Source organism: Dermacentor albipictus, chromosome 10 (genome assembly GCF_038994185.2).
Source record: "Dermacentor albipictus isolate Rhodes 1998 colony chromosome 10, USDA_Dalb.pri_finalv2, whole genome shotgun sequence".
NCBI classification, from domain to species: Eukaryota; Metazoa; Arthropoda; class Arachnida; order Ixodida; family Ixodidae; genus Dermacentor; species Dermacentor albipictus.
This window is the reverse complement of record NC_091830.1, coordinates 5644976-5658673: the sequence shown is the minus strand read 5'-3', so window position 1 is coordinate 5658673 and position 13698 is coordinate 5644976. Positions and strand designations below refer to the sequence as shown.

General features: G+C 40.2%; 2 protein-coding genes across 2 annotated transcripts in view; one reads left to right on the top strand and one right to left on the bottom strand.

The window, feature by feature from the left end:
- Positions 1 to 13698, bottom strand: part of LOC135920296 (uncharacterized) — a 197492-nt gene that overhangs the window by 35369 nt on the left and 148425 nt on the right. The window lies entirely within an intron of this gene.
- LOC135920295 (protein arginine N-methyltransferase 3-like) overlaps positions 1 to 13698 on the top strand; it is a 38501-nt gene that overhangs the window by 2738 nt on the left and 22065 nt on the right. The window contains exons 2-5 of the mRNA XM_065454498.2: positions 1725 to 1830; positions 3493 to 3592; positions 4237 to 4539; positions 8122 to 8345. Coding sequence (XP_065310570.1) covers positions 1725 to 1830; positions 3493 to 3592; positions 4237 to 4539; positions 8122 to 8345 — 733 coding nt within the window. The remainder of the gene's footprint in view (positions 1 to 1724; positions 1831 to 3492; positions 3593 to 4236; positions 4540 to 8121; positions 8346 to 13698) is intronic.

Here is a 13698-nt window from a genome sequence, read left to right as displayed (position 1 = left end):
TTGTGCGGCAAGATTAATTCATTCTTCGTATTCTTACAACGCTAGCGTGTCACTACCAAAAGCACAGTCCGCCTTAAACACGCAAAATCCTCATTCATAAGTTTTATTACAGTTCGCTCCATCGTGCACCATATGTGTTGGCCCCACCCCCTTGCCATTCCCTGTGTACAGGGCATTCCTTGCAAGCAACCCGTCCACGCAGCCATACTACAACCTTCTCTGCATTCTTCTTTTGCCGATCATCAACTGACTGGAACAGCCTGCCCCGTCACATACCTGAAATTACCTGTTCGACGTTTGCTGATAAGCTTAATACTAATATTCTTCATTGAACTAATGTGGCCACTAATTAGAATAAACATTTGTAAACCCCACCCCTTATGTAATACCCTCATTGAGAGGTCCTTAGGGAAATAAAAGTGAAAAAGAATAGCTGTAGTTGAAATTGAAATGTAGAAAATAATGAAAAAAAGGGAAGTGTAATTGGATGAAAAAATAACTTGTCATTCATGACGCCATCGTGCAAAAAAGGATGTTCTACATCAGCCCAGCATGGTTCTCAGTAGTGCTGGCTAACACTCAAGGCTAGTTATAGTAAACATAAATGCCCAAGTTAGTGGATGGATTAATAGCCATAGCCGCAGCACAGTCGGTATTGCAACGCCATGGAGGAAGGAAAAAACAGGAGGGAGCACACTGTAATGCAATTGAAACCAAAATCTGCTGGGCCAGTAGTGGCCTAACATGTGGTTGCCCGTCAAAGTGCGCAGTTGCTTGTAGTGTTCTCTGCAGGCAGAGTTAGGGCAGGGCGTAGCTGAACAAGCATGCACCGAAGAAAAACTACTGGCGGCCAAACGTCTTAGCAAATTTCGATTCTTGCTACGTGATCTCAGTGCAAGAGGTCACGTGTTGGGCCATCACTGTGGCTTCTCAGAGCTCTTGCTTGCCAAGGCTGGCTGTGTAACGTAGTGCTCCCTCCTATATTTTTCCTTCCTGCATGTGCAACGCACACGTAATGTGGAAGTTGTGGGTTTGGCTCCCACCAGCAACAAGTTATCTTTTCGTCCACTTTCAGTTCCCTTTTCTTCATTACCTTTTACATTTGCATTTCAACTACAGCCAATTTCCCCAATGCTTTCCTTGGATTCATTGACTGTTGACTTTATGTGGTCATGATCAACAAAATCGAGCCCCTCGGTTCCCTTTCTTCTCCCTTTTAATACTGTGATATAGCTGCGTCAAAAAGTGACGTAAACCAGGACCCAGGAACAACTACAGCACTTTATGGTCATGTTTTTTTTTGCGCTGCTGTATCACAAACACATTCCAACTCACCCAGTTTTCAATCCTTCTAAAACTCGTACATTGGTTCTATTTGCTTTCACAACAATGTACTTTGTTTGCATATTGTTGCTTTTGTAGTACACAACATTTTTTGTCATCAACTTAGAGTCGCTTTGTGTAATGCAAGCTGTATAAATTATATATATTTTACGATATTGAAAACTATGGCAGTGTTTCACTCATGTTTCTGAAAGTGTGCATTTTTAAGAGAAACAACACAAACTGTGGATGCACATGTCAATGCACATAACAGGATTACTGCACCTGTCAATGAAGGACTCGTACACTTTTTACTGTGACTAGAAATAGAGCAGTTTTAGCTAAGTGCAGCAGACTGCAGCTTATGTTTTTTCTTATGTGGTGCTGCTGACCTGTTTCAGAAAACAAGCCCAGAGGCCCTACAGACTGCTGATCCACAGTGCCTTCCCTGGGAGGATGACCAATACCTTGTGCCAGTTGTGCAAGATGACTTGCTCTTAACCTACGGTTGGCAAATTTCCACTAAGTGATAGTTTTGAGTGAAACTCAAAGTGAAAATTCACTGAAGAAAGCACCTTTTCTTTTGACAACAGTCATTGGATTAATAATGTTTGCAGTGCAGCAAACACATAAAAGAAACATTGACTGGCGATGAAGTATTGTTATTATTATACAAGAAAACTATGCATCATGCCAAGAAAACAGAACAATATAGACTAAATACAACATATTGAAAGCATGAAAATGCAACTTACAGAAGTGTCTTACCGTAAATGTTGCTTTTTGTGCGATATGAGTTCACACTGTTTACTTAACAAGGACAGCAAGGCCACGCTGATGCGCCTGTCACCCCCATTTGACCGGACACTCACCGTCATTTATTCCTGATGCCTGTGTTCGAAGCACTGCAAAGCTTTAGTAATGCAACACCAACTAGCCCAGTGATTTACTTTGGTGAATCCCGAGATGCTTAGTTCAGGTATTCAGCAAGTGCTTGCATGGTTCCCCTGAAAATTTGTTCTTCTAATTAAGCATCTATTTTCATTGAGGCGGTACTGGAGACAGGAAGGTTAGCAACATTACTCGTAGCTGTAATCTTTTTAGGAGAGGAGCTCAAAATAACACATATAGACAGGAAGGATGCAGGATGAGGGCTCGTCCTGTGTCCTTCCTCTGCGTATGTGTCAATTTCACTCCTCTTCCAATAGCTATGCATGACCAACTAGCCTAAGAAGTGCTGCTGTCATCTTGCCACGCAGAGCTCAGTTAGAGCACAAAGAAGTGGGATTGCAACTACCATGTTCTACTTAGTAGCCTGGTGTAAAGGAGTCTGCAGAAGGCAATAATATGTGCTGGCTTTTTCTGTCATTTCTTGTTTGGTGAGAACACATTTATGCAACACAAAAATCTTTGTCATTTGTTGTGGTTGAACAAAGTTTCACAATGTGGCTACACCAGTGCTGCTAGCAGTCTGCAACCTGTGTCACATATGTTCTGGTATTTTAAGAATGATAGCACTGTACGTGCATACTGAAGCCCTTGAATGTCACATGTGTACTGTTGTCGCTGTGCATATGTGATGTGTAGTGTTAATGCACTTCATATGCGACAAAATTATAAGATTTTGTAAAAGGCCTGGTTTCCTGTAGCATAGATATAGAACAGCCTTTGTACAAAATTTTACATGGAAAATTGATTGGATGCATCACGAAGAGCTCGAAAAAAATTTTTGATTTTAATACTGAGAAAAAAAATGCCACCATTACCACTTTCCAAAAGACACAGATCTCAGAATGTTGAGAATCGCTGCAGCCCTTTGATATGACCTCAGAGATTGGGCGTGATACTGTGAAAAATCTCGGAGGTGACGTGCCGATGTTTGCATCTTACCACTAATCACCAGGTGCACATGTTGACTGCTTAGGTGCTATTTAAAGACTGTTAGTGAGTAAATTAGAGTTACCGGTCATGCATCTCTGCCAAGATCATTGCAGTAGCTTGTACATAACTAATTTAGCCACAGTAAAATTATGTTGCTGTAGGCCTTTATGTGCACATTGTAAGCCACTCAGATACCATGTTGTGTTATATCGATCAGTAAAGTGCACCCCTTCTGATTTGCAAGCACTAAACTAGTTATGCGCTTATGTTGCAAATTCGCTGGTGCAGATGTGGAAGAGCTCTTGAATGCCAGTGCAAAACCTGAGGATGAGTGTCGCCAACTGCGGGACCGGCTTTCTCAGGCTGAGCAAGCCATCGAGCGCATGAGGTATGTGGACTTGCAGTTAGCCACAGAGCAGAAGAATGAAAAAGAGTTGACGTAGCTGGCAAGGAAGCCAACCTTCAACTGTGAAGCCTCTCCGGGGGGCCTCCAGGGGTCTCCTTTGTGGCATTGTTTAATTCAGGTTGATGCCAACTTTGTCTTTTATAAATCTACCTCGATGTCATGAATTTATACAGAACTCATAGTTAATGCTGACTAGCATGAGAAAGGTTGCCAGGATTGTTTACATTTTCTTCACAAGCTGATAATGGAGCTACGGAAGTGTATTTTGAATAGGGGGGTTTTGGCAGGAGGCGAGGCTCATTTTGCCTACACAAATATGTTATTGTGGAACAGAGGCCTAGTTTACTGTATATTAGAATACTAAAGGGAATGTGTGTATCCCCCTTGTATAAAATGAGGGAAAGGAGATAAACTTAGCCTAAGTCCCATAAGAAATTTTGCCCAAGTCAATTTACTGTTTTTTATGTTCCTGAAAAAGTTACTAAAATGTTCCTAAGACAACAAAAAGGCAAAGTTATTGCTAAGGCAACTAAAGTCTTGTTAAATTTAGCAACTTTCTCATCTCACTGTTTTACCGACAGTGGGTCACAGCCACACGTGGAAATTGTGTTTGTCTTTTCTCTCAGGGAAGTGGCAGAAAGCTGGCTGCAGTCGAACGAGCAAGCACAACCCATTGAACATGACGAGCCTTACTTTGAGTCATATGGCCACCATGGCATCCACCTTGAGATGCTGTCTGATAGGCCACGGATGGATTCATACCGCAAGGCCATCGAGCTAAATGCTGACACCTGCATTCGAAATTGCACTGTGCTTGACGTTGGGTGTGGCACCGGCATCCTCTCCATGTTGTGTGCACGGGCTGGTGCACGTAGGGTAGTGGGAATCGACCAATCGGGTGTTGTCTACAATGCAATGGACATTGTCAGGTGAGGCTTACAGCTGTACTGACTAGGGTCGCCAATGGTCCTGAATTTAGTGGGACAGTCCTGACTTTGGAGTAAAAGCCCAGAGTCCTGACTTCACCCAGTCAGGCTGGCCAAATGTCATAAGTTTTGCTTTTTTCTACCGAATAACATTTAACAAACCATATTTACATTTTATAATTATGGACAGCTAAGTTGTGCATTCCTCTCTTTTGTCTTCTGTTGCATTGTCATAACCATAAAGGCAGATTTGTTTTTGTCATAGGTAGCAGGCCTTAACTGTTCACAGTACCTCTTTCTGTATTGGTAGCTGTTTTAGCCATGCAACTATACTGCAGCTTTCTTGTACTAAATTGCAACATGGTCGGACTAAAAATATTTGTGCAACTTTGTTGCATGTACACCATACATACTGGTGGTTTCCGGTACTGACAGGGTGGCTGCCTGAAGCCCCCCTGTCTGGTACCAATGCAACAGGACTTGTGGTTTTATTGCACTGTATAATACTCATTTCTATGAACCAGTTTCAGTTTTGATTTCGACATGTCATGACATCATGACTGGCTTGCTCTGTTCCTGCGATCACTGTGGCTGCCAGCACAACCAGAAGAAATGTGCACAGCACTCTTGTCAACTTTTCTTTAATGGCAATGTCATTATATAGCTTTTCTTATCGCTACATGTAGTTTTCACTGTGCCATGATGTTGCAACAATGTTGATGATGCCACGTGCGGCATTATGAGATCGCTGTAGTATCAAATTATAATGGCTTATGTCTTCCAACCTCCGTATTGCTAAATGTGACTCTCTTACATGTGATATGGGTGCGATAGCGCTTCACCAACTTTGAAAATATTTGTGAAAACTCCTTTACTGCAGCTTATGTTCCTTGGCTAGTTTGGCGAAGGGCAGTAAATATGTTTTACCAGAAAAAATGACCTTTCTAGATTAAGGTGGGCTTTGGATTACCTGGCTACCAAATATTTTCATTTGCACCTTGGTCTTAACTAGACAAAGGGGCTGCAGGAAGGTGGAGACAGATTGATTAACATTGGGCAAACAAGAGAAACGGCAATCAAGAGCAGGGTGTCTACCAACTGGGAAAACCGGGAATTCTCAGGGATTTTGAATAGTCTGGAAATACTCAGGGAAAACTCAGCGAATTGGTGCTTCTATCAGGGAAATTAGGTGTCATTTTATTGAAAGGGAACGAAAGTCGCGCTAATGCTGACTCAAGTAACAGAGAAGAATCGTAACGAATCATCTTTGACGCCGTGTCGTCGGCTGGAGGAGTTGCCAGCGTACAGTCAACGACGGATTTTCCAGACGCCCGATTTCTGGGACATGGTCGATAATTCGGGCGGCTTCGCGGCACCACCATGTACCCCATAGAGTTAGTGTATAAGAACGTCTGAAATTTCGGACGCAAGAACCCTCTGCCGTCCGATTTTCCGGACTTTTTGCCGTGACCGCAGGTCCGAAACGGCACCAGTCAAAACCACCACCACCACCGCCATTTTGGTTATCTCGCCGACTCAAACCGGCGCTCTATCACGCAGATCCGCTGGCAGCCGTAGCCACCATGGCGGCACTAAGCCAAGCTGCTTAGACGCTTCTTGTCATTCGGTGCTGGGTTTTTTCATTGAAAAAATTTGACGCTATCACTAACGGCGCTAACTTCGCCTTTGTAATCTTAGCGATCGGCTTCGAAGCTCGGAAAACAGCGCGTTGCAAAATTCCGGTTTCCGAAAGTCAGCTTCGCCTCGGTACAGCAATGTTACGCGATGAATCATATGCAAAGTATTGCAGTGAAGCTTAACAAGCGTGGGAAGGCGGAATTGTCACGGGACAGTGTGTATTCCTTAATTATACACGCATGCACCCGCCGTCTCCTGTTACAGTACGAGCACCGATATGCCTAATAAGTGTACTGGCAGGTCTTCAGAGCTTTTTAAGACGTGCTTGTGGCGATTTGAGCCGTTAAGGGCAGTAAAAGATGCATTCATTTTTTTCGGACTGCCCGATTTTTCGGGCGTTTTCGTGGCCCTTAGGGAGCACGAGAAATCGGACGTTGACTGTACAACTGACCAAGAGGATGCTTCAAATGGTCCATGGGGCGAACGCGTGGCAGAAGGAGGACAAGAGCAAAAATCTGACGCAGTGAGGAGTGAACGGAAAAGGAAGCGCGCTGCCGCTTCTTTGAAGGAGCTTGAACTCAAGAAGCAAAGTGTTTGCTGATGCAGAGATGCAGTTGTCCCTCATCCAAACCAAAATAAACTCTTTGAAGCAGGGAAACGCAACACTGCAGCGTTGTGTGTGGGCTGATAGTATGTTAGGACAGTTGAGGTTGACCTTCCAGCTGCTGAGAGAGAATTTCACTTGTGCCAAAGTTCGGGCCTCACACCAATGAGCTTGCCATCACTTGATATAAATAGCTCATATTCGAAAATATTTGCCTCTGTATGCATCTCTTTTTATTCATATTTGAAAATGTTCCGACTCGATTTGCAATGGGCTTTGCCATTTTTTTCGAAGATAATTTATTCACTGTGCGTTTTACTAACCTCCCTTCTGTTTTCTTTTTAAATAAGATAAACACTACTCCTTACTATTCAAACTGGATTAAGTCGTTTTTTTAATTTTTTAACATGCTTACTAGAGAGCGACATCATCAGGTGACATGGTGTCAGCCCTCCTTGACATAAAGCAATGTTCTGCGTCACTCAGGGAATTTTGCAAAGGCACTCGGGGAAAACCTGGAAAACTAAGAGAATTTGGAAATGTCAACTCGGTAAACACCCTGAAAAGTCACTGTTGAAACTGCACTAAACAGATATATATGTATATATATATATATACATATATATACATGCTAAATCAGTTTATATGGATAAAGTTTTCTTTGAGCACTCAATTTTTCCTGATTTTGCAGCAATAGGTTGGTTATTGGAAGTGAAAATGAGGGTCAAAGTCTCATTTTTTAAAATTTTGCGCTAGTACTAGTGCTTGTAACTCAGTGTGCCATCATGGATTTTAAAGTATATTCTTGAATTTAGGCTGCTGTGTCTCAGTAACAGTTTATGAAACTTGATAAGTTGCATCTTTTACAATATTAGAATACAATGTAGTCCATTTTTGCTGATAAATAATTAACAGGCCCAAGCAGTCACTGTCAAAATTGATGTCACTGTGAGCTTTTGCGGGAACTTCGAGGTGGCATCACCATCTTAATTTCGTTTTTGAGCCTTTTTTTCGTTTGAGCCTTTTTTTTTTAAGCAGCTTCTCATGGTGATAGTTACCTTTCTTTTTTCTTTTGGTATTGTAGAAGGGTAATCTATTAATACAGTTCTAAATAGTTTTCGCTATAGTGTCCCTTTAATGTGAATCTTTCTTTATGCTCTATGTATGTTCATTTACTATTAGGCCCTTTTAAAAAAGTTTCTTTGGGGATATACTATTCACTGAGAGGCACTGCACTCCAGTGCGTTGTCACTTTTGAAGAAAAGTTGTTGCAAGGCCTTTTTAAGCCTATACATTAGGTTGAGTTGGGTCAGTCAGTGAATACGTCATCTATGGTAATGCAGGGAGAATGGTCTGTCAGAGCAAGTGACCCTGGTGCATGGCCGCGTGGAGGAATTGGAGCTCCCTGAGCGTGTGGACGTGCTGGTGTCTGAGTGGATGGGCTACTTCCTCCTCTTCGAAGGCATGCTTGGCAGTGTGCTTCAGGCCAGGGACCGGCTACTGCGGCCGGGAGGGTTGATGCTACCCAGCCGGTGCCAGCTCTTCCTGGTGGCTCTCAGTGACACTAGTGAGCACAGCATTATGCATGTCTCGTAGCAAAGTACACAAGCAGCACTTCTTTCTTATCTCATTGCAGCTCTCTCTCTCGGTGCAGTACGTAGCTGGCAAAGCTAGGCGCACCTTCCGAGATCGCCATAGCAAAGGCCACACCTAGCTGCATCGCACCTCATATTGATGATGCTTGCATGAGGCGTACTAAAAACCTGTGCCTCCACTTCTCTCTCACTGCTCTCTCCCATTTAGTTTTCTTATCCTCTTATCACAAACTTCGGGAACCATGAAAATCGCCGGATAATGTAGACTGTAAGAGCCTTTTCATGCTAGGAAAACTAGGTTATTTGTGTTCTTTTCAATCATGCTGTATTTGAATCTGAAAGTAAATGCAGAATTTATGGTATCGTCACCTGTCATTGAAAGATATTAGTGAGATACCAACATGGGTTTAGAAAAGGTTATTGTACATACATCTATTCAGTTATTTGAAAGAGTTCATGGTTCCGGAGTAGAAATTACTAATAGTAACCAAACTGGCACAGTTCTTTATAGATTTCAGCAAACCATTGGACATTGTTTCTCACAAAATGTTACCTTATAAATAAATGAAGTCCTCAAAAATACGCAATTGACAACTTAGTTGTCAGTCTAGCCAAGAAATCGGCAGCATTATGTTGTTTACAAGGACCACTCATCAGAAAGGCTTTCAGTAGACTCTGGCATACCATAGGGATGTCCATGCTTGGGTCTCTCCTATTTCTAATAGTCAGTAATTACAAATTAATATATATTTCAATTAAAATTAAATTGTTGGCTAATGATTGTGTTACATACTCGGACATAAAAAGTGCTTCTGACCAACACAAGCTGAATAAGGACTTCCAGAAAGTTATTCAGTGATGTCAATTTCAGCAAATGAAAATCAATTTCGGAAATACTTTTATGACTATTATACTCTGAAACGCGAACCTTTGAAATTTAGCTATTGGGAAAGTAATCTGCTTCTTGCTGAAAAAACTCACTTCAAATACCTATGGCTCTGGATCAATAACATGCTTTAATTATCAAAGCACATTGACCACGTTACAACTAATCCAAGCCAGAAACTTCTTTCCCGCAAGAGCTTAAAAAGTATCAACCCCAGGCTCTTTGGTTGCCAGCCTATGAAACTGTTGTCTTACCACAAGTAGACTATGTATCTATAATGTGGGACTCTTTTACTGAAACTGATATTGACAAAAATAGAGAAAATACAAAAAAGGCTGTCTCCTTTGCATATAACATTTGCATTTGCATTGTCTCCTTTGCATTTCGGATGCTCTTCAATAACAGCTATTTTGGCCAAGGCTAATTTACCTGCCTTTTCCCAGAGTAATTGCTGCTCGTCTTAATTTTTTTTACCAGTTAATTAATGGGCACTAAAACACTGATACATCAATCAGAATCAGAATTTATTGTTAGAATTTGGGTCAAATTACATGTATTTAGTATGCAGGAGGAGGTCCCATAGTCAAAGACTGTATCGGGACCTCCTGTACAAAAATAGTTATGATAATTGACATCGCAAAGCAACAGTAGCATATAATAAGGTATTAAACAAGCAACAGGAAATGAACATTAACAGAGCAAAATACAGAATTCATTACAAATAATAACAAGGTTTAGCTTATCTCACAGTAACATAAAAAATTGCATGTGAAAAATATACCAGTAGTTTATTTACAAGAACAAAAACAAACAAAAAGGCAAAAAAGCAAGAAAGAACGAAAAAAAAACGGATACAGTAAATTTTTTCATTAGTTTGTCAATAATAAATGCATTTTCAGTTCCCTTTTGAATTGGTGTAAAGATCTTGTAGTTTTCATGATGAGAGGAAGAGTGTTCCATACTGATATGGAAGTGAATTCCACGGTTTGTTTACCGTAGTTAGTGCGGATTTGTGGTAAAAGAAAATTGTTATTTAACGCGAATCTGGTGGTACTATTAGTTGTCAAGTTAGATGGTGAAAATGTGTTCGACGGTAGCTCATTATGTAGAAATCTGTAGAAAAATATACCTAGGTTGTATGTAGTGAGCCCGGAAATAGTAAGGATGTTATTCTCATGTAGTAGGGAAGTGGCATTAGAAAACCATGAACTATATGTAATTATTCTGATGGCTCGGTTCTGAATTGTTTGTAAAGACTTAATATGAGTATTATAGGTGTTTCCCCAACATATGATCCCATAAGTAATGTGAGAGTGGACGAAAGAGTGGTAAAGTGAGAGCAATGTGGTACGTGTGAAGTAAGGGCGTGCTTTAATTAATATGCGTATACCATAAGCTATTTTCTTTTTTATGTGAGCAATATGACTGTGATATTTCAGATTATAGTCAAGTAGAACGCCAAGGAAAGATGAACATGAATTTGGATGAAGGCAGTGGGGACCAAGACTGATAGATGGAATGGATGCTATGTTTCGCTGATGTGAAGAGAATACAACAAATTTAGTCTTAGATGCATTAATAGATAACATGTTAACGTTGCACCACCTCCGAATATTTTCGGAGGTGGTGCACGTGCATAGTAATCTCTTTGTCATCAGATATGCCACCAGGCAAAGGCAGAATTTAGCAGCAACTTCACTTCGCACATGCGGTTATTTGCTTCAAGTACTCCTTCTTTCCCAGAGTTGTTAACGATTGGAACAGTCTAATGATGAAGTTCCTTAACCATGTGACTCTTTCGTTTCGACACTAGTGTCATGAAATCATGAATTCTTTTGTGTGCTGTCATTTGTTTCTCTGTTTCATATCTTCCAATTTTTAAAATATTATTGTAAAATGCCCCATTCCTAGAGCTTGTTTATGATTGTCGTATTGACGGAAATAATATTAAGACTTTTAGTTTGAGTCCTGTTTAGGGCTGAATTGATGTCAACAGAATGTAAATGCATACTTGTTGAGTTATGTTTTTCAGAGCTTTAATTTTTGGACCAGCGTCCAGCAGCACCCCCACTAATACAACAGGTGAAATTTCGGTCGCTATTAAATGAATATTTTGGCCTAAACATCATGAGCATCTTCATTTCCCTGTGATTCAAATAATTTGATGCAAATGTAGAGAAGCATCCCTACAAAACAAAATCAGGTAATTTAATTTAATAAACTGTCCGTGTCTTGGCTGATCAAACAATTTGTAATAATTTTAATGAAAGTTTAGTATTTCTTTGCTTCGGCAGCAGCATTCTTTACCTTGGTTGGTAGGTCAGGTATTTAAGTTATTGAAAATCTTTTTATCAGTTCTGTTTTATAATGCACACTGCAAAAATCGCCAGAGGGAATTACAGTATCAATAAATAAATAAATAAATAAATAAATAAATAAATAAATAAATAAATAAAATCCCTCTACACACAATTGGTAAATTCACAAATGCGAAATGTCTGGGTAAATTATTGGCTTCACATTAACTTGTATTGTAGTCTTCCAAAACACCTATGTTATGGAAAATCTACTTGACAGTGTTAATTGTCAGTGGGAATTTTGCTGACTTTTTGTCTAATTTCAGCGACACGTTTCAAATGCTTTTGGCAACAGTTGATTGTAATGGTTCATTATGTGTGATTGATAGTCGGGTCTGTTGAAGACAAAGGTCACTCTCACTGAATAATAATCTGCAAACTGGCCTTTGTCCGAAATGTCATCAATATATATATTTATATACATATAATGATAGAAAGAGAGGGAAAGGGGGAGGCTTGCCCTCCATCACTCGAAAAATAGTTGGCACGCCACTAACTGCCCCAGCTGCCTAATTGTCGATGGACCGTGCTGTGTGCCACATGCTGCCCGAACACAACGGACTTCGTTCACGTCACAGCATGCTAGCCATTCCCTTCGACCACGTAGCTGTCTTGCCAGTTTCACGACAATAATCAGCGAGCCAAGTGGAACATGGAATCGAAAGTTCATCGCATTGGAACAGAAGGACGCTATCCTAATGGCTGTTGCGTTTTACTGTTTTACTTTTGTTTTATTGAATTTTCATTGAATACGCACCGCGTAGCTGTTCGGCAGGCTGCGGAGCCATAGTCTTCTTTGCATGTTCAAAGTTGTGCATACTACTGGGCGTATACTGCAGTAAAGGGCAATAGTCGGTATAATGAAGTAATGGAAATAACAAAATAATTTTGGTTTTCCTTTCAACTTCGTCATAATGAGGTTCAAAAGGTTGAATATTGTTATAACGAAGTCACGTATGACATGAAAATACTTTCACTATATCCAATACGCACTATGAGTGCATATTCATTTTGATTGATACTGACGAGGAACATTGAAAATTTACTTCATTATATCTGATAATTAGTTTAATTTGGGTTTGTTATATCGAGGTTTGACTGTATGTTATTTATGTGAAATGTTTACTTTTGATATGCAGGGTGTTTTTTTCGCCTATACAGAATTTTTAAAAATTGACTGTGGCATATTGCACAATTGTAATCCTTGAGCTTGGTTACTCGAAATGGTGGACATTAATTACATGAGAAATTGACATCTGTAATCGACTAACAAAAAGAGAACACTAATTAAGCTTGTAACTAATTACAGCACATATTACAATTTATGAATTTTAGTCTGAGTTTGCAAGTCATATACATTTGGAAGGAATTCTGAAAATGGCATAGGTTTCAAGAAGTGCGCCATAGTTGTAAGAATGGGCTGTTGTTCCGCTTCCTTTTTGGACAAAATGCTATTTTATGCATTGAAGCACAAAAGTTACTGGGACGCCCATGTTTTTTGTCACATGGGCATTCATATTTCACCCCTGTATTTCGTGAAAATTTGTGTCAAGTGGATATGCCTTGTGAGCTCACCAGTTACAATTAGTAAACTGCAATATATGCTATAATGTAACTAATTAGAAAGTTAATTAGCAATTTTTTTTAACTGGTGAGATTATGTATTTCGATTTATTGAGTGAGTAGGTAGTGTCTGCCTCTATGAGAAATCCAGCTCATGTACTCAGTTAGACTATTTGCCACTATAGGATTTAAACAAATTTTATGTAGTCTAAAAAAAAAATCTCGTTTTGCATTGATATGCTCTAACCATGTTGTGTATAGCTAGTACCAATATTTGCCTAATTCTTATTATTCCATTGAATCTGCAACAATATTCTTTGTCTGCTGGTCCAAAGAGTTTTGGAAACTCGTTGTTTTGTCAGTAAAATAAATTTAAACTGGGCTGTTGCCATGAGTGGTACACGTGCATAAGGTCGAAACAATTTGGCAATGAATGTGACATGCTTGTCCACTGCCAGCGGTACTCTCCGATTCCTTACCCAATGATAGGAGTCTCATGCACTGACTGCAAATTATTCT